The sequence below is a fragment of the Leopardus geoffroyi genome, chromosome B4, assembly GCF_018350155.1.
Source record: "Leopardus geoffroyi isolate Oge1 chromosome B4, O.geoffroyi_Oge1_pat1.0, whole genome shotgun sequence".
Taxonomy (NCBI): Eukaryota; Metazoa; Chordata; class Mammalia; order Carnivora; family Felidae; genus Leopardus; species Leopardus geoffroyi.
This window is the reverse complement of record NC_059341.1, coordinates 104,099,853-104,125,365: the sequence shown is the minus strand read 5'-3', so window position 1 is coordinate 104,125,365 and position 25,513 is coordinate 104,099,853. Positions and strand designations below refer to the sequence as shown.

General features: G+C 35.6%; 1 protein-coding gene across 1 annotated transcript in view; it reads right to left on the bottom strand.

Moving 5' to 3' along the window:
* The window catches only part of OTOGL (otogelin like), a 140,667-nt gene that overhangs the window by 29,764 nt on the left and 85,390 nt on the right, over positions 1 to 25,513 (bottom strand). Inside the window, exons 32-42 of the mRNA XM_045464048.1 lie at positions 21,358 to 21,525; positions 18,953 to 19,231; positions 16,909 to 17,026; positions 11,723 to 11,802; positions 11,373 to 11,414; positions 8,486 to 8,559; positions 5,319 to 5,496; positions 4,656 to 4,798; positions 4,390 to 4,413; positions 4,200 to 4,292; positions 2,052 to 2,241 (exon numbers count right to left, since the gene is read on the bottom strand). Of these exons, the coding sequence (XP_045320004.1) occupies positions 2,052 to 2,241; positions 4,200 to 4,292; positions 4,390 to 4,413; positions 4,656 to 4,798; positions 5,319 to 5,496; positions 8,486 to 8,559; positions 11,373 to 11,414; positions 11,723 to 11,802; positions 16,909 to 17,026; positions 18,953 to 19,231; positions 21,358 to 21,525 (1,389 nt within the window). The remainder of the gene's footprint in view (positions 1 to 2,051; positions 2,242 to 4,199; positions 4,293 to 4,389; positions 4,414 to 4,655; positions 4,799 to 5,318; positions 5,497 to 8,485; positions 8,560 to 11,372; positions 11,415 to 11,722; positions 11,803 to 16,908; positions 17,027 to 18,952; positions 19,232 to 21,357; positions 21,526 to 25,513) is intronic.

Below are 25,513 nucleotides of genomic sequence, written 5' to 3'. Positions count from 1 at the left end.
ATCCCCGAGGCTCCAACTATAAAAGATATAACTTAAACATTTTATTTCAAGTATCAAATCTTAATCCTCAGGTAGATATATCAAGATCATAAGAGTTGCTGCTACCATATTGCCTCATCCTTGTAAATACACAAGGAACTGAATCCAGTGCAAAAACAAACAAATAAAAAAACAAATCACAAGTGAAGTGAACTATACTGTAAAGCAGCTACTATTTTTTAAGTCTAAACTTTCCTGGGAAAAAGTAATTGCTAATAAAAATATTTTTTACTGCAATGCCAGGCACCACCCCTGGAAACTTCACAGTGCTGTATAGAATGAGGTATTCATACAGACCTCCCATTCTAGGGTCCGTGCTCAATTTAGCTCACACTCTTGTTCACTACAATTTTTTCAGCCAGCACCCAAGCTAGTAGACATGAAGGCAACCAGATTTCCCTTTAAGAAGCCACTCTTCTCCTACTATGGAAGTTACAAAGTTTAGGGGGTGAATCTTGGCTAGCAAAAAGGTGACCCTAGCTTTTTTTCTTTACAGTAATTACTTGAGAATCCAGTTAGCAGAGTGTGCCTGTAAAAGCATGAGCCGACAATGAGGGGGAAAGCAAACACAAAATAAAACAGAAATCATAGCACATAGAAGTGATACATCATCAGAGAAATATGCATTCCCAAAGTCTCTGAGTATTAATCAATAATAATTTATTTTTTATGTATAATCAATACTATACATACTCAAATAATATTTTGTGCTATGCTTAGCATACTATAAATAGGCAAGGAAATATGTAAACCTTTTCAGCCAAACGTTGCCCTAAATGTTTTAAAGAAGAAATTAGAGTCTTTTATGTAATTTGTTGAGGGAAAGGACTTAGTCTTATTTGTTTTTGGGTTGTCAGCACCTAGCACTGTGTTACACACTCAGGAGGTGATCCATAAACTTTTACTTAATTAATATTTAGTGATATTAAAATAAATATATTTGTACTAAACTAATATCTATTGATTGTATGTATTAAGCAATGTGTCAAATGTTTGACATTAACTTTCACATTCAAACCTGACAACAATCTTGATGGTAGAATATTGTTATTCCCATTTTAAAGATGAGGAAACTGATATTCACTTAAGAGCATGGAGCTATAGGGGTGCCCAGTGACTTAGTCAGTTAAGCATCTGACTCTTGATTTCAGCTCAGGTCATGATCTCACGGTTCATGAGTTTGAGCCACTGTGAGTGTGGAGCTTGGGATTCTCTCTCTCCCTGTCTCTCTCTGCCCATCCCCTGCTCATGCTCTCTCTGTCTCTCTCTCTCTCTCTCTCTCAAAATAAATAAATAAACTTTAAAAAAAAAAAGAGCATAGAGCTACAAAGAAAATAGCCTCCATCAAACATCAAAACCAGTATTATACTTTTTAATTTTGTTATGTACTTAGAGGTATTTGTAATTTATTTCCTTTGGCTTATAACTCTTTATGTGTCTATGTAACATGGTGTGGTATTAGCCTAGGTGTAAAGATACATCTAGGCATTACACTTTATAACAAAACTGTGACAAATATTGAGAGCATTGTGTTCCCTGTATGTAACATTCAAGGTGGCTTAAGCAACTAAGTTTTCCCCTATTTCAAATTTTAACATAATAAGGAATAAACAATATTTTTAAGCCTTTAACCTTTCTATAACTTCCTATTTTTCACTTGTAAATTAACACTAGTACCAACTTATGTGGGCTATTGTTAGAATTGAATAAGTTCAAGTATATAAAATAACGCTTGGCACCTTATTAATGATTAATAAAGATGAACTAGTAGGAATACAAACAGTATTACAGTAGTAGTAAACATATATTTCCAAAAAATATGCAAACTTAACTGTTACTTCTTGCTTCTTAGCCCATTTTTTTAAAGCTACTGCTTTCTTTAGTATTCACGTGAGCCACTGAAAGTTAGCACCACACCTCGAATATAAAAAGTGGGGCATCAGGGGCCAAAATGGTATAATGTGGACAGGAAAACAATTAGAAGACATTGAGATTTGAAAAGCAATGCTCACCACAGAGTCCTTCTGTATAAGATGACAAGTTAAATTGAACGCCAAAATGAATGTCTATGATCCCTGTAAGGTGAGCCCACTTTACGATTAGTCCAGCTGGAGTCGTAATCACATACATGGTACCAGAATCTTCTATGGACAGTTCTTGATTTGAAAAGGGCAGAGGTACCACAATAGAATCCACTTCTACCTAAAATAAGAAATTTTACATCTGTTAGAAAACTGTTTATGTTTACATATACACCCATTACAAGTAGGAGAATCAGATGACTCCATTTCTTCTTGTTGAATATAAACTATTTCCTAAGTTTTTAAAAATTTATCTCCCTGCTGATGCCACAGCTTCAAATAACTTCGAAGCTCATTTATTATTCCTTTGTTGTATCCTGCTGTATTCAGTATTTGTTCTAACCCTTCTGCCCCTTAAATTCTTCAAAACTAACTTTCTTCTATGTTAAGTATGCTTTTCTGTCTGTTTCCCTCAGTATATGTTGATTACACCATTATCTGCTAAAATGAACTTATGATGCTAAAGTTATTTTCAGGATGTTTTCTTTAATCTGGTCCTTTTCTTTGCTCTTCTAAATCAGTGTTTAACTATAACGTTCCTAACAATCATCTGTCAAGCGTGGTAAAGATTAAGATTCCCAGCAATTCTATTTCCTAGGTTTGGATGGGATTCTGGACTCTGTATTTTTAACGTGTACTCTTGGTAATACAAATGTAGGCAATCTGAGGATTATATTTAGAAATCCACTGTTATAAATGATGGCAAAGACATGGAACCAGAAATAAATTTGTCAGTCATGTCTCCCCAACCAACCAGTTTCTCATTTTTATATCTTCCTCATACTGCCACCTGCAGGCTGAAATGTCCTTACTCCTGCCTGGTTAATTTCTGCTCTTGGTTTAAGACTTCTCTCAGGTGTCACCTCCTCCAAAAATACCTATTTGACCTTTCTATAAACTGCATTAAGAGATCTGTTTTGGCAATACATTAGTCATACTCTATATACCTCCTATTGGTTTATAATTGGCAGTTACATTTAGGCACCTCACATACAGCTACAAATTACTTGATACCAGGACCTGTGTTGTCTTATCACGTAAACTCTCATTAAATAATTCTTAAATAATTAGTTTTTAACTGAATACATGACCAGCGAGGTAAAAAATAAGCCCTTTGGCCCAAATGCTCATAATAATAGCACTGACCAGATTTGAGTTTAAATTTATTTCTCATCCACTTCCTGTTAATATATCAACCTGATCAAATCAAAAGTATATACAAATGCTATCATCCAAAAAATTACCCCATTCATGTATTTTGCTTTACCTAAAATTAAAGTTTCTAACACTGTACTATATTTTAGTTTCATTTTAATATTTTTTCTAGTCGAGAATGTTTGGCCTGTGGTTAAAAAAACAAAAAACAAATTCTTTCTAGAAAGTATATAATATCTCAGCCACTTTAGCAAAATCTTACACAATATTTTCTTACATTTTTGAAAGAAACATATCAGTAAAGTATCCAGCTTATAGCTCATCCCTCTCCAGTAAATATATATTCCTTGGGATAAAGGTTTTTCCTGTAAAATCAAAGGGTTTTTTCCCAATTTCCCAATACCTCCCCCTTCTTCAGTTTGGTTCAATAGCCAAATATTTCTTCATTTTTTTCTTACTTTAGCTATCACATATTCATTGAAAAATGAACATCATCAGCACTTCAAAACTATTTTTCTCTCAGTGGTCTTCATTCTGGTGTTCTTAGCTACTCCTTCTTTCAACCCTGTGATTTCTCTTTTTCACATCAGTTCCACTTTATCTAATGGAAAACACTAATGTTAACTGACACTAAGAAACTTGGGCCCTCACATTATCCAAGAGGGCTTTCATGGATTGTACACAGCCATTACAGTTAACCTCACAAGGGGAGACATATTTGCAACAGTTGGCACATCTTGGAAGGAGAAATACAATATTAAGAAACATATTTTTTTTTACTTTCCATGAAAAGAATGATTAAACACAATAGCAACGAAACTCTGCTGAAATGTTTAATTTCCCCTGGTTTGGGAAGGAATCATGTTAAATATATTGTCTTCATTTTCTCTAATGTGAGGATATCTTTCAACTTTGTGTTCTTACCTTTCTTGTTGCCCGATTGACAAGTATTTTATGTATTGATGTGGTCAAATTTAACTTCTTAAAACAAAGTCCATACGTTCTTCCAGAGGATGCCTTAATTTGAAAAAAAAAAATATTAAAACTTTATGGAGTTAAACATAATGTTGGCAATAAAGAGAAGGAGTTTATGAAACACTTTGCAAATACTCACTAGCTTTTTAAATGAATTTCCATTCTGAAAAAAAAAGTAAAAAAACACTTAAAAATCTATTACTTGACTTTTAAAAACATTATGTGAATTCATTTTACGTGCCTCTAAATATAGTCACATGTAACATGTACTTTTTTGTTTTAAGTGCTAAAAGATGTATCTAAGTGAGCTATTGAGCCCCTTCTCACTTTAGGAATATCTAATGTTGCTGTGTACATTAGCTATGGGTTTATGAAGAAATGACACAAGAATGGATTATGACCTACCTGATTCACAGAACATTTTTCAATGTGAACAACAATAATCTCTCCAGGAATTCTTAACAAGATATAAGAAGCCATACTATATAAGGCTGCATTGTTTCCATCAAATGTAATAATACTCAGTTCTGACAACATGGAACACCGACCTAAGAAAAATGGTAGAGAGTGGGTTTGGTCTGTTAACTAATTATTTGTATTTGTAGTAATGACCGCTCTTTAAAAAAAAAAAAAAGAAAACTTTTAAATTAGCATTATTATGTTTGACAAAAAGCAACTCTAAAAGTTACACATTGGGAAACAAAATTGTAAATGAAACGGACAAAGTTCAGCAATCACTTTGGCTTGATGAGTGAGGTGATCAGTTCAAAAAAAATAACAATCTTCTCCTGATTGGAAATTGACTGTCATGTAAGAAATGCAAACTTACAGGGCACCTGGGTGACTCAGTCGGTTAAGTGTCTGACTCTTGTTTCAGCTCAGGTCATGCTCTCATGGTTCCCAGGTTCAAATCCCACATCAGGCTTCACGCTGACAGTGTGGAGCCTGCTTGGGATTCTGCCTCTCCCTCTCTCTCTGCCCCTCCCTTGCATGCTCTCTCTTACTCTCTCTCAAAATAAATTTAAATAAATTTAAAATTTAAAAATAAATAAATAAATGCAAACTTACAAGGACATTCCCACTCAGGGCAGCAGATATCGCTGTTCACTTGAACGGGCCTTCCCCGGAAACCACAGTCAGGCATTTCCAAGTCCTTCGGGCAATTAAGAGACCAGTTGTATAACTGCCATTCCATATTAAGGCATATATATTGGCTACAATTATAAACAGGATCAAATTGTTGAGGCTGTTAACAAAAAAGAAAATTAGTTTTCTTTTTTCTATTTTCAACTAATGTTTTCAAATAACTTTTAAATTCCCCTTTCACCCTGCCCATAGTGTACATTTTCTAAATACGAAAGCTTTTGAAAGATGAACAATTAGAATTTCACTACAATTTCTGTTGATGTATTCTCTCCAAAATATTAGGTTTGGACTTAATTTAAGCTTTACCTTAATATTTATTTGATATCAGAATTGCCCATATACTCAGACATCTGAGCAAATTGAAGTCTTATATTGTCTTGATTTGTTTTTGCAAACAGACCTATACAGTAGAGGTTGAGGTTTCATATGTCCTGTAAAGCTAGTATGTCATTATAACTTCTGTTAATGTCAATTTAAAAAAAAATACTACTTAATACTATAAATATTTCATTAAAAATTCACATGTGAAATCAGTCTAAAAGCCCCTGGACAAAACCATTATAAATTATTTTATATATATATATAGCTTACCGACTTCCAGATAAACAAATACAAAATAAATCAGTGGTAGATTTTTTAAAGTTTACTAATTTTATTGTATTTAAATTATGGTAATAATTATAGCAGTGATCAAACATTTATATCACTTATTATGTTTAAGACATTTTTCTAATTAACCCATTTCATTCCCACAAAACAACCCTCTGAGGTAGGTACTACTATTTTTTTCCTGTTTTATAGATGAGGAACTCAGGAGGGTGAAGGTCAAAGTAACTTTCCCAAGATCACATAGCTAGTAGGTGGTATAGTCAGAATTTAAGTTCAGAGATTGTTACTCTGGCATCTGTGATCTTGACCACTACTCTATACTGCATCTCAATGGATAGGGAAGAAAACTTAACAACTATTTAACATCTATTATATGTCATGCACTAACAGTAGCTTCTTTCATTTGCTTCTCCCTAAATTTTTGAGCCAGTTTCTATCATCCCAATATTATACATCATCAAAAACAAGGATAAGAGAGGTTAAGTGCTTTTCTAACTAGTAAGACTATTAAGTGACCACTTCTAAATTTAAGAGCCAAGGGGAGGCAAATAATCAAGCCCAACTTTCCAAAATTTTCTGTGTGCAATTGTATCAATTCCCAGTATTGACCCTGATTTCCACTTCACCAGGAAAATGAAAACATTTAGACAAAACCAAAGCCCCTACAACATCTAAATTGCCTGAAAGGATGTACACCTTCCATTCTACTGAAACTATTTTTAACAAGGTCACCAATGAACTTTACTTTGCTAAATCCAATGATCAATTTTTAGGCCTCATCTTACTGACCTATTAACATATTTAGGATAGCTTATTACTCCATCTTCCTTAATGTTTTCTTTCCTTAGCTTCTAGACCAATTAGAATCTCCTCCATTTTCTCCTCTTTCACTAGTTAATACCCTTTAGTCGTTTGCCATCATTTCTTCCTCCTTCCTCTCTTCTCTATCTGCACACACACCTTTTGTGATTTCATCCCATCACTGAGTATTTCAAAATTTAATTCAGCTTGACCTCTGCTTTAAGCTCTATTTATGTCTATCAGGTCTGTACATCTGTAGGTTTTTGATGTCTAAGAGCAATCTCAGTCTTTACATGGCAAACCTGAACTCTTAGTGACACCCATCCCAGACCTTCACTTCCAACAATTTCCCCATCCTGATTAACGCCAACTTTATCCTTTAATTGCTCAAAGCAAAGATCTTAAAATCCTTGATGCCTCTGTTTCACTCACACTCCATGTCTAATCTTTTAGAAAATTCTGTGATCTTTGTATTCAAAACACATCCTGAACCCAGTTATTTGTCACCATCCCCACTGCTGTCACATGGTCCATGCCACTGTCATCTCTGCCTCAATTCCTGCAGTAGCTTCCTAACCTGTTCTGTTGTCTCTTTGCACCATACTCCCAACACAACAGGTAAAATGATCCCAAAACAAATCAGATCGTGTAATTTCTCTGCTCAAAAATACCCAGTGTCTTCCTGTGTCTTTTAAAATAAAAACCACAGTTTTTATAATCATCTACAAGACTTTACATAATATTATTTATTTCTTTTCTTACTGCTGACTTACGTAATGGCCTCATTATTATTTTAATATGGCAGGTACATTTTTACCTCTGGGCCTTTGTACATGACCCTGGAACTTTGTTTCCTGGTGTTCCAGACTGCATACACTGCCCTGTTTCTTGGCATGGTTTAGTATCTGAACTTCTCCAGATCTTTTACTCTACAGTACCTTATCAATGAGGATTTTCTGACCATGTCATTGAAAAGAGATTTTTTTTTCTGAGAGCCTCTTCCAACATTTTATATAACTTAGTAACTTATTTTGCTTATTGGTTATCTTAGAACCTCCGGTGGAATATAAACTCCACAAAGGCATGGATGTTTGCTTGCTTTTACATTGTTTTATCTATGGTACTTGAATAGCACCTGGCCAAAAACAGCGCTAAATAAATATTGGTGGAATAAACAGTTGGTTTATCAAACAGGTGGCACATTTGAAGAAGATAACTAACTGCTCAAGTCTCGGCCAAGACAATTACAAGCTCTGGAGTCCAATGACCTGATCTTTTTTGGCTTGTCAATGTATCTTTGTTATCTGCCACAGTGCCTGGCATATAATTGCTGCTTAATAAATATTTTTGAATGCCTGAAGCCCACGCTAGATAAGTCTTTATTAAAGGATAATACTTAAGACTTCATTTGAATTTTGTTTTTCTTAGTGTGACCAGAATCCTACTAATTAATAAGACATATCTAAATCAGTTAAGAAAATACAGTGTGTTCATGCCTCAGAGAGGGCACACACACACAAATTTCCTAAAATGTAATGCATATTTCTTAGCATCTTTTGACAAAGATAGATTAGAGAGCATAGCAAAAGAAGTTTAATAGCATTTGGATAGTGATACAGAAACTTGAATAGAAGCTATCAGGAAAAGACAAGTAGCTGGAATAGATTACCCAGTCATACCTCACATTCCAAACCTGTTGTTGGTGTTAACATATCAAATACAGTGAAGTCTGATGGAGTAATCATTTCTGGACCTGTTAGGAATGAAGATATCCTTTCCATTAGTGAATTGGTAGCCATCAAGTATGGAATTTACATGTAGTAGAAACCGCTAAAAAATTTCATAAAGACTTTCCTTTATTCCTCACAAGAACTCTGTAAAGTAGATAACAATACCATTATCATTTTACAGATACGGAAACTATCTGTATAGACAGGTATACAGGTATAGACTACCTGTATAGACAGGTAAGCTAGTAAGTGTCAGGGGCAGAATCAAACTAGAGAATTCTTATTCCAGAGCTCTGGCTTTTCATCACCATTCTATAAACATCTTCACTGTTTTCACAGCTTCAACACAATTGTTTGAATAAGTAAAACTATCAGTGACATCACTAAAGACTGCTCAGGAGTTAGAAATTTTGTTGCCTTTAAAAAGTAAGTAGCGAAGCTGATTCATTTCCCCCGGTGAATATCTAGAATGTATTTCTTGCAAGCAGAATCCACAGTGCTGTGAACCACATGTGGACCACCATTGGTGGGTGCAGTAAAGGAGTGATTCGTGGAAAGCGAAGATATGATTAGTAAACACATTTGTAAGTCACCTTCAAAAGCTTTTTGTAAGAACTAAAGTTATCTCTAAACTATTCAAAGCTGGAAGGACCACAGAATAGCCAAAATAGATGGTTGAAATTTTGTCTAGCTATAATTAATGTTCATTAGTGATATTGTCTAATAATGACTGTATTCATTTCATATTGCTGCTGTAACAAGTTATTACAAATTAAGTGGCTTAACATGTCACCAATTTATTATCTTGTGGTCCTGGAAGTCAGAAGTCTTAAAGTCAAGGTACTATGAAGGGCTGCATTCCTTCTAGAGGCTCCCAGGAAGAATCTGTTTCCTTGCTTTTTCTGCCTCTTTGAATCACCTGAATACCTTGGCTTGTGGTCCCTTTCTTCATCTTCAAAGTCATAGCGTAGTATCTTCAAATGTCTCTCACTTTCCCCCTCTACTCTGATTCTGTCATCAGAATCACCTTCTCTGACTCTGACCCCCCCCCCCCACCCCGCCACTTTCTTATCAGGACCCTTGTTATTACATTGGGCCCATATGGATAATCCAGGATAATTTCCCCATCTCAAGTTCCTTAACTTAATCACACCTGCAAGTCCCTCTGTAAGGTCATATTCACAAATTCTTGGGATTAAGTTGGGAACATATTTGGAGGGCCGTTATTCAGTCTACCACAATGATGTAAGAAAAAACTTACATTTTAGTTAAATAAATTCTCTAAATAATCTTAATTTTGTGCTCATTTTACAGTTTCTAATTTGCAGAATAAAGGAGGACAAAAAATCCTATCCCTTGGTCCTATAAGCAGTGATCATGATATACAGATGTTGTACCTTCTAGAGAATATGAAACAATACAGACTTAAATATTTTTATCCTTTTTAAAAAAATTTTTAATATTTATTTATATCTGAAGGAGAGACAGATGGAGTGCAAGTGGGGAGGGGCAGAGAGAGAGAGAGAGAGCCGCAGAATCCAAAGCAGGCTCCAGGCTCCAAGCTGTCAGCACAAAGCCTGACACAGGGCTTGAACTCACAAATCATGAGATCATGACCTGAGCCAAAGTCTGATGCCCAACTGACTGAGCCACCCAGGCACCCCTTAAATATTTTTATTCTTATTACCATAAACTTTTAAACAATAGGAGAGGAAACAAAATTCTAGTCCAAAACAAGCACAGTCATGGGATATTCTAATGACTTAACAGGACTAAATGTATGCAAAGTGCTTAGTCCGGTGCCTGGCATGTACTAAGAACTCAACATACAGAAGCTAATAAAAATAGTGGTAATAGTGACAGTTAGAAGGAGGTTTATGTATGTCAACTATAGTTCAGTTTTTAAAATTTTGTTTATTTAAATGGTTGGTTCAGAATATTTTTATTTTAAAAATCTCTAGGAGCACCTGGGTGGCTCAGTTGGTTAGGTGTCTGATTTTGGCTCAAGTCATGGTCTCAGGGTTCATGCTGTCAGCACAGAGCCTGCTTCAGATCCTGTGTGTGTCTCTCTCTGTCCCTCCCCCACGTGCATGTGCACATGTTCTCTCTTTCTCTCAAAAATAAATGAACATTAAAACGATAAATAAAATAAAAAATAAAAACTCTCTTAGAATGGGCTAAGAAATCCATAACTCCTACATAAAGTCAGAACTTCCTACTTGCCTTTTTTAGCAGATAATTTAATTAGCAATACAATTAAACAATGATAATATAACCAAAAAAAAAGAAGAAATATCTGAACTTTTCTAACGTGTAACCTCAGGAAAAATAATACATTAAGTTTGTCAAGCCTTAGTGTGAGTAGAATTATCAAACCCTTTCCTAAGCCAAGTTTCATAGAGAGGGAGAAGAGTGAGGTATGAGCCAGACTGCCTACTGCAGAGGCCGGGACAGAACACAAGAACGGAAATGGAAATGCCAAAGGATGACTTCATTTGCATTAACATCTCTTCAGAGTCAACTTAATCACTGTGAAAATTTAAGCAAGATTTAGTGAAACCCAAATTCTAGGTTTAAAATGTGAGAGAAGTCCTTGTTATCTATACGAACTGAAATGGAAGAGGTGAACCGAAGGAAGAAGCCATTCAGACAACCTGGCGTGCGGAACCAGTGAAGGCTGTGTAACAAAACAAAGTGAATTCTGGGTTTTCTGGTCAATGGGATAGTACTGATGTCAGCAGCTATTATAAGTGCGCCAAGACTTAAATTACGTAAGTCTAATTTTAAGATCTCAAATTGTAACAAAGAGCTGTAAATATGGGTAGAGATGTCTTACCTGGAGGCATTAATGCTGGTTCTGTGGGAATCAGAGGGATGCCTACAAAAAACACAAAGATACTCTTCCTTAATCTGTTTCGCTTAAAATAAATCCATGTATACTTCCTATAAGGATCTTCAGGCTCAAGGAAAGTGTTTTGGAAGAGAGAGAGCACAGGAAGGATTTTAGAGGGAAGATTCACATGTTTTAGGAAAGCAAATAGAAACAAAAAATTGTGGAAGGGATATTGAAGAAGAATCTTACAGAAGTTGTCTAAAATTTCTGTTTACAATCACTTGCTATCAATAGAGAAAAGAATATTCAAGTGTTTCATTTTTCAGAATAAATTAGGTAAGGTTCATACTTACAGTCTCCTGGATAAACACATTTGAAGGTGACCTCATCAAGGATCATATTTTTAGGGCAGTAGGGCAAGCATCCTTCAACTCTTTACATGAAAAAAAAAATTAAAGTGAAAAAAGTTTAAAATATAAAAAAATTACTGCATTTAATATACGCAACTAAGACATATATTTCCTGAAAGTTTTCTATTCTCCTCATCAAGCACTAAGGAGTGTTTGATTTGCCACCATTCCATCATACTTCATTTTATGAAATCCCATTCCCTAGGGGATGATAAAGGGATGTCTTTCATGATTAATGAAGAATTTGAACACAGAATTTTCAAAACATATACTTATGTTTGGAACACACTAAAGCCAATGTCTATAAATCACTGAAAATGAAGAAGAATCATTTATTATGATTTTAATCTACATTTGTTGTACTTTCCACTCCTAAATTCCCCCAAATCCCAGAAGACAGACATGCATTTTAAATATCCTCACCTTAAGAACAATAGTAAAACAAAAGAGACACTTCAGTGGCTCTCTATGCCTATTTTTAAGCCCTCAATTCATTCAAAAGATATTAGGAATCACTGCCTGGAAGGGACAGAGGTAGAACATGGTTGTGATTCTTTGCGAACAGGGAAGGGGAGGGGCAGAAGCTGTAGTTCTCAAGAGCACAAATGTTTGGCAGTGTCCTGGGAGGATATGGTTGTATATGAGCCTATGGAGATTGGATTTCAACTTCCAGAACATCTGATTTTTGTAAGGATCTCTCCTTCTTGTACATGGCACCAGAGCAAAGCAAGAGTGCCATATTTGTGGCACCCGGGTGGCTCAGTTGGTTAAGTGTCCAACTCTTGATGTCAGCTCAGGCAAAACTGTGATCTCAAAGTTCGATATCTGGGATTGAGTCCCACGTCGGGCTCAGTACTGACAGCAAAGAGCCTGCTTAGGATTCTCTGTCTCCTTCTCTCTCTACCCCTTCCCCCCACCCTCACTCTCTCTCTCTCGCTCTCTCAAAATAAATAAATAAGGTTAAAAAAAAAAAGAGTCCCAAATTTAAAGAAGCTATGGATGCCTTCGACATCATGGGCCAAAGACAAGAAGGACCATCTGGAATGCTTTTTATCTAATGGAATGAAGCCAATATAATAAGTGAGGTCACATTTTCCTTCTTGTCCAATTGAGGCTCAGAGTCCAATGTATTCTGATTCAAAGAAAATAAATGTCATCTTTTGTGTACAATCAATTATTTCACTCATACTAGAGAGGATTAATGCAAACATTTTTATAAAAAGCCTTGCCTACCTGCTTCTCAAATACACTAGGAGGTAGTAATAATATTGTAAATATTTTTAGACATTTCCAACTGCCACCTCTGTAAAGATTTTGATTTAAAAACACTCAAGGACTCTTTCCAATTCAAGATGAAAATGAACTTGGTACTAGGGGTAGGTATTGCCACCAGAGGACACTAATTCATGGAAGAAAATCCAGGCAACACTTTAAAAAACAAGAAAAGCTAATTTCTTGTTTAACATGAGACACATTTAGCCATCTCTTAGATATCTCCCTCACAGATGATTTTTTTATATAAACAGTTTGGCTTATGTGACCAATTGTTTATTTCATAAAGTAGACTTGAATAATAAAACTTTAAGTGGTATACAATGTTCTTACTCTACTCTAAACTTTGTCAAACAAAAAATAAAAATTAAAGTTACTATATCGCTGAAGAGACTAGGACCAGTTGGTTATCATTAAGTTAAATAAACATCAATTTTGCGTAACTCAATTACTTTGCAATTGTTTTCTGCAAGTCAAAACCACAGCCACTTTCTTAAAATATTTTGCAAAACTCAGTAGCTTATTCCTTTAAAATGTCTTCATGGGGGCGCCTGGGTGGCGCAGTCGGTTAAGCGTCCGACTTCAGCCAGGTCACGATCTTGCGGTCCGGTCCGTGAGTTCGAGCCCCGCGTCAGGCTCTGGGCTGATGGCTCAGAGCCTGGACCCTGTTTCTGATTCTGTGTCTCCCTCTCTCTCTGCCCCTCCCCCGTTCATGCTCTGCCTCTCTCGGTCCCCCAAAAAAAATAAATAAACGTTGAAAAAAAAAAATTAAAAAAAAAAAAAAATGTCTTCATGGCTGCACATGGCAGATTCCCCTTTATTTTGTCACACAACTGATAATCTATTCAACTTCTGACTGATAAATTAATGCCTCAGATGCAGACCAGTTCTTGTAATAGGTATATTACATAACAGAAATAACTGTATTTACATATGGGCTCTATGGTATGCTAGTTGGCATCTTTTCTCATAGAAGTTCTCATTTCCACTAGATATTTTTATTTTTAACACTTGCTATGTGCCAGAAAACTGCAATTATCTAGAACAAGGGTGGTGGTTCTGTGGGGGACTTGGCGGAGGGGTGCAGAGCTTTGTTAAATCCCCAGCTCAGTATTTGAATCTCCCTTCAGGGCTGCAAATACAAGGAGGAACAATAATTAGGCACCTTGGTGCAGGGCAAAGGGAGGAGTTGAAAGAAGATAGAGATGGCAATAGAGATAAGAAACAGGTTGGCCACAGTGGCTCAGTCAGTTGAGTGCTGACTTTGACCCTGGTCATGATCTCATGGTTCTTGGGTTCGAGCCTCACGTTTGGCTCTGTGCTGATAGCTCAGAGCCTGGAGCCTGCTTCGGATTCTGTGTCTCCCTCTCTCTCTGCCCCTCCCCGCTCATACTCTGTATCTCTCTTTCCCTCAAAATTAAACATATTTTTAAAAAGAAAAGGAAAAAAAAAAGAAAGAAACAGCTTGGCCAGGGCAAAGGTTTATCCTGAGCCTCTTCTCTGTATCCTAACTATAACAAAAGAGAAGGTTTGGAATAGCTATAGACCAAACTAAGGAAGCATTGAGGATCTGGGTTCAACCACCTAGTAGATTGGTCATACCACAAGAAGTAATAAAGTAGCCAAATGCCACTTCAAAATATAGCCCATTTCCTCCTGAGCCAGGCTGGTCATGCTCTCCGATCTTTCTTCCTTCCTTCCTTGCCTATGAGCTCCTCACTATGGAGCCCCTGTTGTTTGCCTTCCTCCTGATGACTACTGGAAGAGGCAGGAAATAGGCTGTGAACAGGAAAGGTCCAAGTGAATGCTGAAGATGTCTCCTTTCCAGAAAGAATTGGCTGTTCTTATTTTTAAGAAAGTAAATAGAAATGCTTCCTTCCCTTCTCTCTGCTCCCATTGCACATCATATCCAGGAGAGGTTCAAAACCCTGCCCACTGCCTACAGACTGTGTGATGTAGTGCAAAATGTGTCACCTCTCTGCGCCTCTGTAGGGTTTTTCCCTGGAAAAGGGGAATAAAGACATTACCCTTTTCACAGCACTCAGCACAGTGTGAGTAACACTATAAAGACCACAATGTGCTAATTGTCGTCCTCATTATTGCTTTGGCCCTCTTTCCACTGTATTGTCATTATCAGCTTTTGTTTCTGTCTTCTTCCTAAAGGCTGTGAAATCCTTGAAAGAGACACTGGGTCTGAAGGAAACAATAAACAAAACTGAAAGGCAACCAATGGAATGGGAAAGATATTTGCAAACGACATATCAGATAAAGGGTGGTATCCAAAATCTATGAAGAACTTATCAAATTTAACACCCGAAAAACAAATAATCCAGTGAAAAAATGGGCAAAAGACATGAATAGACACTTTTCCAAAGAAGACATCCAGATGGCAAACAGACACATGAAAAAATGCTCAACATCAGTCATCATCAGGGATATACAAATCAAAACCACAATGAGATGTCACCTCACAACTGTCAGAATGGCTAACATTAACTACTCAGGAAACAACAGATGTTGGCAGGGATGCCGAGAAAGCGGATCTCTTCTGCACTGCTGGTAGGAATGCAAACTGGTGTAGCCACTCTGGAAATATGGTGGTTCCTCAAAAAATTAAAAATAGAACTACCCTATGACCTAGCAATTGCACTACTAGGTATTTATCTAAGGGATACAGGTATGCTGTTTCAAAGGGGCACATGCACCCCAATGTTTATATTAGCACTATCAATAATAACCAAAGTATGGAAAGAGCCCAAATGTCCACTGATGGATGAATGGACAAAGAAGATGTGATATATATATATATATATATATATATACACACACACAATGGAGTATTACTCATCAATCAAAAAGAAATCTTGCCATTTGAACTACATGGATGGAACTAGAGGGTATTATGTTAAATGAAATTATTCAGTCATAGAAAGATATTAAATCCAACAGTATAACCCACAGCCCTAAGTTCAAAATATGTTCAGAATCTTTACATTTTTCATAGCTTCCAGGACTACCAACCTAGTGAAATCCCCTTCATACCTTGTCAGAATTACTGACCAGTTCTGCCCTTGTCCTTCCCTTCCTCAACAGTCACTGCAACAGCCAAGAAGACTTCTTAAACATAAATCAGATCATGTCACTTCTCTGTTAAAAATATACCAGGGTATTGCTCAGAGAAAAAGACAGAGTACTCACAATGGGCCACAGGCCCTGTAAGATTTGCACACCACTATGATTCTCTGGTTTCATCTCCTACCTCTCTCAACTTTGTTCACTGTGCTCCAACTAACTGACTTCTTTGTTTATATTTAAATAAACCAAACAAATTCCTACCCCAGGACTTTGCACTGTTCTCAGATTGAAAGACTCTTTCCCCAGGCATCCACATGGCCAGTTCCCTTACTTCCTTTATATCTCTGACCACACGCTACCTTGTTCATCTGTTTTTCCATGAGCACCCTATGTAAATTAGCAAAGATACACATATGCTTTATGCTCCCTATCTCCCTTACTTTCCTTTATTTCTCTTCATAACACATATCTCCATCTAACAATGTATTATACTACATATTTATATTTTTGTTTGTTTATTCTCTGCCTTAACCCGACAAAATGTAAGCTGCATGAGGGCAGGTACTTTGTCTGCTTTGTTCAGTATTATTCCACAACAGCTAGATTTCCTGGCACAGAGCACACCCTCAATAACTATTGCTTGAATAAAATGAAATGAATTCCTTAATAATTATAGAACATGCACAAATTATTCTTGAGAATTTTTTTGATCTAAAAAATGGGTTGAGATAAGAATCTGTTAATGCTGGAATTTGCTCATTTAATGGTTACTCATGACTTACGGTGGAAGAAATTTACACGCTTGTGCTTCAGGGTCACTACATGTTTTAAAACAGGGAGTGGCACAAGGTTCATATCTCCATTCACACATCCTCCTGTAGGGCACTGCTGCCTGGATTTCTGGAGAAAAATAAAGTTTAGATTGTAAATATTTTAATGTACATCTTAAAAAATAATGATTTATGATAACAAGCCTTCTGGGTTTGACCCCTCCTTGACCATAATGCTCTAGAAAATGCAGGACAAGTGAAAAAGACATTACAATTGTTTGGTGATCAAAGTGTTTCATGGTTATGTCGAATATCTAAATGTTAGTCTACTTTCCAAAGATTTGAAAAATCCAGGAGTTGGAGAAGGCAGAAAAATTCTGAATCTTTTCCCTTTATATTTAGTGGGTTCTCATTGATCTATATATCATAATAATACCAAAACTTGATTGGAATTTTACTTTTTGCAAAGTAATTTTTATATATTATTCTATTTTATCTTTGCAAGCCTGTTGAGTATTATTTTCATTTCACAAATGAAGAAATTGAGACTCAGCAGGACCAAATGTCCTACCAAGTTAGGAAAACAGCAAGATCAAAGATGTGTTTCCCGATATCAAAACTAAGGAGAGCATTCCACCTTTGTTCCTCTTGTAGAACTTAGAGCATTGCCTTGTACATGGTAAATATTATCTGATGACAAAAATAAATGAATGGATTTTAATAATACATGCTTACAGTTATAAAATCTCCCTTGATTAAAGAGTTTTCTCTTGCAAATTACTAGTACTCTTCCCTTCCCACATCACAGAATAGTCTGTAAGTAGCAGTCCAAAAGTAACTCTGAAGAAGAGCACTCCATAAAGGAGAAAGTTCAGGGTAGAGGCTATGTTTCTCAAATTCTGGGTACAGAATGCAATTCCAAAGTACAGGTAGGAAAATAAAACTTTTGGGAAGGCATCTATGCATCTAAAATTTAGAATGGCCATTAGAGCTGGGTCACTAGAATTGTGGATCCTGAGAGAGGATTGGTTCCAAGAATAGAGTAGATTCCTAGAGTTTCCTGGTTTTAGGAAGCCCACAAAAATCATTTTCTGAGATTCTGATGATGCCATTGGCAGTAGTTGGTCCAAAACTCAGGTGGAGCCACTGGGTCTGATTCTAATGGAGTAGATTTCTAGGTTGGAGGGGAAATAGAGGATCAAAATGTTCAACTTTCAAGGAAACTCAAGTAAAAATATGGTATTGATATGTCAGTGACTCTTTTCCTCATGAGTACAGGAACCCTTTTTAATAGGAAAAAAATTGAAGCTCATCTGAATTTTTAAAATCCAAAGGCTATTGAAGTTTACAGAAATTTATCCACAACAGAAAAGGCAGGTGAATTAATGAAAGAAACAAAATGTTAAAATGAAACAGTTTGTTTGGGATAGCCAAAGCATATGTCAAGCTCCTAGGTTTTGAAAACAAATCATGACTTTTAAACATCAGATGAGTCAGTGAAGATTCCTCTCTGCAATTCAGAAAATTCAACAGCTATAAATAGCTATAAAACTGTAAGGATTTCTAGAAATAAAATCAGGCTTCCACTGAACAAGAGAAATCTTCCAGAGGTCAGTGGAACCAGATACCCTATTATTCAAAAGACAGAGATAAACATGCCATCTTTATCATTAAGAATCAGGTTATTGAGAAGTTGCCTTCTAGGAAACTAGAGGTAAACCCAAGAGATACAAGTAAGCTCTATTTCCAAAGTTCAGATAGCACTGAAAGTAGTAATTGGAGCCATAATTAAAAGTAACATTATTTAAGGCTGTTGCAAGGAATTTACCAATGAAACTATGTGATATAATAACTCTATAAAGTAGGTTTTATTATTTTCTCCATTCTAATTTCATATAAACTGAAGGACAAAGAGGTTAAGAAACTTACCCAAAGTCATACAATTTGATCTACTTGTACTCCTTTAAGAATGACTTAAAAAATAAAATTTGATAAACATTTTGCCATAACGTAAACTATCTATGGACTCTCCTTTTGAAGATCTCAGGAACCATACCTTCTATGCTGAAGCTACTTGAATGTTTGAATTCTTCAGAATCATCATATTTTGATGCTTTGACCCTAGAATCTGTAAGGACGATGAAAAAGCCTTTCTTGCTGTATAACTCAAAAGCACTGTAACCAGGAATCCAGAGCCCCTGATGGTGGAAAAATGTGGCTCTCCGATGAAAGGCCGAATTTGCCTGCCACAGCTCCAAACTAAGACTGTCATCATCGTGGACATAGAGAAAATAGTTTGGCCTCTCAGCAGATTCAAAGGAAACAAGTGCCAATGCTGTAAAACATAGAACAGTGTGTTTGACACCTCACTGGATTCTCTGAAGAGAGCAGATCATCAACATAAGCATTATAAAATGTATTTATCAACGGGACAAAAACAGAACTGCATAACTGCCATATTTAATTAATACCAGTCTCAAAGATTTCAGAAATGAATTATAAGATCTCTAAAAGGAAAATTAGTATCTTAGAGTAATGAATAACAGTGACAGCTCAAAAAAAAATCAGTCTTCAATGAGTTCTATTTTTTAAATAATTTCTCATGTCCTTGGGGGGGGGGGGGGAAGACATATCAACTTAGGATCCCAGAATGCACAATTTCATACAAGTAATTCAGTGATTAATTGGACACGTATTTGTATTTGCAAGCTTTAACGTTTTCAAATGCACAAAATCTATAAATGGCTAAATTGGATGACATAAAAGAAAAGGGAAACAGAACAATTTAGGCATGTCCCTGAATTTCAATATCACTGGGCTCTCAATGGGCAATGTTCTTGCAAGCGATTTTGCTGAATTAAGAAAAACTATTTGCTCAACATTATTGTCTATTTCCCAATAGATGATCAAATGGCTAACAAACAACTACAAAACACTCAAGAAATGTCATCCCTCTTTTGTTATATGCTTTAGAACTTTTCCTTATATTTGTAAAGTCCATGATATAAAAGGGTTTTTGTTTTGTTGTTGTTTTTAAAGTTTATTTATATTTTGAGAGAGAGAGAGAAAGTGGGGTAAGGGCAGAGAGAGAGAATCCCAAGCAAGCTTCTCACTGTCAGCAAGCAGCATGACACAGGTCTTGAAATCAGAACTGTGAGATCATGAACGAAGTCGAAATCAAGAGTCAGACATTTAACCAACTGAGCCACCCAGGTGCCCTGATATAAAAAGGTTTAAAATTGAGATTTTCAGGTTTAATTTCTTAGGCCTTAATTTTTTTAGGTTTTAATTTTTTAGTTTATGTCCATTAGGATTTTTCTATTAAAAACATTATTATAATCATAAAATGAAGAGCTCTCTCAAGTCTAATAGATGATTCCAAAGGCATTGATTGTATCTTAAAACTTGTAAGTCCCTCTGCTGAGAACTGGGAGATGCAAAAAGGAATAAATGAACTCTGTATCAGAGGAAAAGTATATGACTAACATACAAATTGGAACTGCAGACTGTGATAGGTGTTTTCACAGATTAAAAAGACCTAAGGGAGTTCTTTTTACAAGAAAGAAGCAATTCATTCTAACTAGAAAATCAGAAGATTTCTCAGAATAAATAAAAGTTAGGTTGGATTCATGTAACAAATATTTTCAAAGCTCATACAACACCTCGTGCATGATTCTACATAGGACTAGTATAACTGATGTAGGCTGAGCATCACCAGATCAGAAAGGGACACTAACCACCAGTTGGAATGGGTGCCAAGTGGATATGACCAATAGTGATCTGCATATACAAAACAGTAAATGTGGGACCAGGTACCAGGACAGACAAGGCCATATAAGGGTAACAGGCTGTCTCAATGACCATCTAGATTCTGATTTATTTTCATAGTATTTAATTTCTGTGATCAAATCAAAATTTCAAAAATTTCAATTCAAGTCTGTGATGGCTACTATGAAAATTTAAGTTGTGTTTTATGTAGGACCCAAAATTTAATTAAATAATTGCCATCCTAATACATATGTATGCCAACAGATAAACAAAGAGAATATTTTATATACAAAAGAGATAGTTGGTTCATGTACAAGTGTCTTATTTTTTATATTTATTGACTTATTTTTGAGAGAGAGAGAGAGAGAGAATGAGCACATGAGCAGGGGAGTAGCAGAGAGGAGGGACAGAGAGAATCCCAAGCAGGCTCCACTCTGTCAGTGCAGAGCCCAATGTAGGGCTCAATTTCCCAAACTGTGAGATCGTGACCTGAGCCAAAATCAAGAGTCAAACGCTTAACTGACTGAGGCACCCAGGTGCCCTACCAGCGTCTTATTTCATTTTACTTCCTTTAGGACAGCTTTAAAAATGTCATAAACATATTAGATCCCAAATTATTATTTACTGCATGAATAAATGAAAAAATGTAAAGGGAAAATAAAATTCCTATTTTCAATTGGAAATCATACTTACATGATGCCTTCTCTTTAAAAAGGCCAGGAGTGATCATAAAATTAAAAAACAAGTTGCCATGAATACTACCTCTTCTCAAAGAGAAAATGCTTCTACTGGTCATATTGGCCCCCAGAACAAGGCCACTCTGTCCATAATTTGCCAGCATGTATGGTCCTTCTCCAAGCCCTAGTTCAATACAAATAAGAGAATTATAAATTGGCATAGGAGTTACACATTTTAAGCTGTCATTTCAGTGGAATAAATTTTAATAACAAAGAAATACTCCAAAAATATTGTGCATTTAAATATTTATCATTAATAAAATAACTGAACTTTTTCAAAAATAATATAATGAATTAGAATATATACATATTTAGATTATGTAATTTAAAATATATATATACACATGAATGTGCACATGTATATGTATATGTAAAACAGTGCTCCTTAGAAGATTGGCTTCAGCCTTCTGGATCTCAGTTTTTCTCACCTATATATACAAAGAAGTTTCTCCAGGTAACTTTCCACTCTAATAGCCCATGATTCAAATCAATTCTCAATAAACACAAGCTTATCTCTATTGATGGCCTGGGATTTTGATAGTCTTTTAAAAATCAGCTCTCCCTAATAGGTTGCATTGCATGAAAACAGAATTCACAGAAATGCTATACAATGCTTTATTGTGTGGAGAATTACTGATTTTACCAGTGAGGCATATCTACGAAAAAGAAAATAGGGGAAGCTCAACAAAGAAGTCAAAAGTCTTTTTATTTTTATGCTATTGTTTCTCATGCATGTTTCTCTTAAATGGTTACATATGAAGTAGAAAATATTTACTATAGTAAAAAACTTACTAGTGTAGAACCAAACTTGAAACTCAATTAAACTAATTTTTCTGCAAACCTTATCTTATGAAGAGACATATATATAAATAAGTTCACTGATATTAAAACAAAAATATGAGTTAGGTTTTGAGATGATAAGTTCAGTTTACCTTCAACTCAATCTCAATTTCATTTAAGGTTCTTAATATAATTGAAAGACTATGAAGTTTCTTCTGAATCATCAAAATTAAGTTATATAATTACCAGCTGTATACTTTACATAGGCACATGTATATTTTTTATGCTATAGGTTATGCAAAATGTTAATATATATGTGGTGTTATCATAAAAGATCAATCTAGTCACTATTAGTGAATTTAACTTTCCTTCTTTCCTCTGTTTATCTCAAGAAAAATTTTCTTCACCCAAGCCCACTCTTAAGATGGAGAGAAAAAAGAGATCTAAAGAAATCTGAGGGCTGGGCTTTTTCCTCTTTCAGGACTGAAGACAAAGTTTGAGGGAAGAGGAAAGATCATTAGATTAGAGGGTCAAAAGTCTCTGAAGCAAAAAGGAGAACAAAAGACAAACTTTCCATCATAAAAACCCAGAGAAGAAACAAGAGACTCGAGATAAGTTATCTTCCAGTGTTGACCCCTCTACTGACTGGAGACATATCACCACAGAGCAGGTAGGGACTCTTACAAGTCATAAGAAAAAGAATTTCATCAGGAATTTGAACATGTTGAGTAGAGTTGGAAACTTGAAGAAAGTTGCCCCCACTAAGATGGGACTGAGCAGATACAGTGGAGAATCTCTCTATGAACCCAGAGCAATGGACTCCTCACTGCTCTTACAAATATATACCATGCACAGTGTTTCTTTATGAGACCAAATCTACAATAACCAAAGAAAACAATATCATTTTTAAGTTTACTTATTTTGAGAGAGAGAGAGAGAGCACACAAATGGGAGAGGAACAAAGAAAGAGAATCTCAAGCAGGCCCCACACGGTCAGCACAGAGCCTGATGTGGGGCTCAGACTCATGAGCTGTGAGATCATGACCTGAGCTGAAATCCAGAGTCAGACACTTAACCTACTGAACCACCCAGGTGCCCCAAGAAAACTGTATCATTAGTCTCCACTGCCTGCTGGCTCATTTTCTAAGAGAGACAAGAACAACATAAACTTCCAAGATGCAAATGTATTTCAATTTATAAATATGTTGGTTTGTATAAATATGTAAATAATGTACAAATTAGTAGATAAGTATGTAAATTATAATGAGGTACACTTCAAAATAAAGAAGACATATAAAACTACAACTTGAGGGATTGAAGCACCTTCATGGATATTCAACATAATAGGAGAAAGGAAATAGACAACTAAACCAAATCTTCTTTCCCCCACAGCATAGGTCCCTGAAGAGACAATTGACATCTTAGAAATTCATTTGTATAGAAATCAAAAGCTTCTGAATTGTCTCCCAGTTGACTGATATCTTGGGTCTGGATATCATGTCTTCATGCATTTTCACTAGCAATTGAGACAAAATCATTGACTTTATCATTAATTTTCTTCGGAGAGAAGTATTCACCACCTACTAAAAGCAATCATTTTCTGTAGTGATTATTCAAACATAATATTCAGTATATCCTACTAATAAAATCACTCTGAACTTACAACTGTCATAACAATTGTTAGTGGAATATTGAAGTCCTTGCTCACTGACAGCAATAACAACAATAAACTTTTTATGTTTGCTTGTAAATGACCATAAAATGACCATGAAGATATTACATAAAGTCTTTGTGTTAAAGATTATTGAAATAATATCAACTATTAAATCTGAATTCTCCTACTTTTTTTATTTTCCTCTAAAAGAATCATAATTATTTATTCCTGCATTAGCTTGAAATATTAATAAGTATCTTGATAACACAGTGTCCAGTATATAGTAAATAAAGGAAGAAATATATCAGCTGTGAATATCCAAAGAAGAGTAGGTAGGTTTACGATACCTATAAAATTATTTGGGGTGAAACAAATTAAGAATAGTCATTTAAAACAATCTTTTCATGACGCCTATCAACAATCTCAATTCTATATTCCCCTCCAATCATCTATCTTCATCGCATTATTTTTACAAACTCTTACTCTCCTTGGTGGGTTAATACTTTTTCCTATTACTGTGATCAGAGGAAACAGATTCCCCTATCACTCCACTGAGTCAATCAGTGTCTCATGGAGGCTAAATGCCCATGTTTACCCTCTGAATATTACCAATATAGTATTATAGATGACCAGAAGAACTGGTTTGAAGAATTCTGTAACACATTGGAAAAAACCATCACGAGTAGGGCAGCAGACTTGTCGACAGAAAGCAAAATGTACCAAGTAGCAAAAGGTAGAAATTCAATATTCATAGAAAATTCTGCTTCAGAATCCAAAGGACAGCAGAAGGAATGCCAGAAAGTAAAAAGGCACAGATGGAGATTTTTACAGCAGAACTGTGGGAGGCAGGAATTCTTAAGTGAGGAAGTCACTGGAGCATTTTTTCAAACTGATGTCTGTGTACATTGTGTAGAGCCCATAACAGCGTGTGGTGACCTTTCTGAGATTGGGATGCATTAACCATACACGAGGCAGTGTAGCATGGAGGTCGAGCTCCTTGATTCTGAACTCAGATCGCTTACAAATTCCAGTTGACTACATTTTTAGCTCAGTGACTTTTGGCCAAGTTATTCAACCCCTCTGGTCCTCAGTTTCCTCCTCTGTAAAGTGTTAATAATACCTTACAGGCATATTCTGAAGCTTAAATTATATGATAAAGGTAAAGTAGTTAACACAATAAAAGCTATTGCTATTATTACTGTCATTAATATTAGGGAATCAGTCACATTTTAAGCATGACATCCAAAGGATTGATGTAGAATGTGTGTGTGTGTGTGTGTGTGTGTGTGTGTGTGTGTGTGTGTGTAAAATCCTCAACAGGAGATAATTTTGGTTTATATTTTCTTTAGCTATCACTGTCTTTTTTTAATGTTGGATTTTTATCTACATCAAACTTCTATGAATGTAACAAAAACCATCAAAAACTAAAATGTCAATTTTCCTTTTAATCCATCATCTCTATTTCTCTAAAATTATCCGACATTCTTTGGGTATTTATAGCTGAAAGATTTCTCCCCAGCTCGGTAAGACACCAAAAATGCCTTTGATTAGTTGCTTGGGGTTTTTGTAATGGCCCAGTTTTCCTATGACTATTTCTCTAATTGATCTCATCATGAGTCCAGAGTTTGTCCAGTCACTGACCCAATGAACACCTTCCTAGATCATTTTGCTTGTTTGA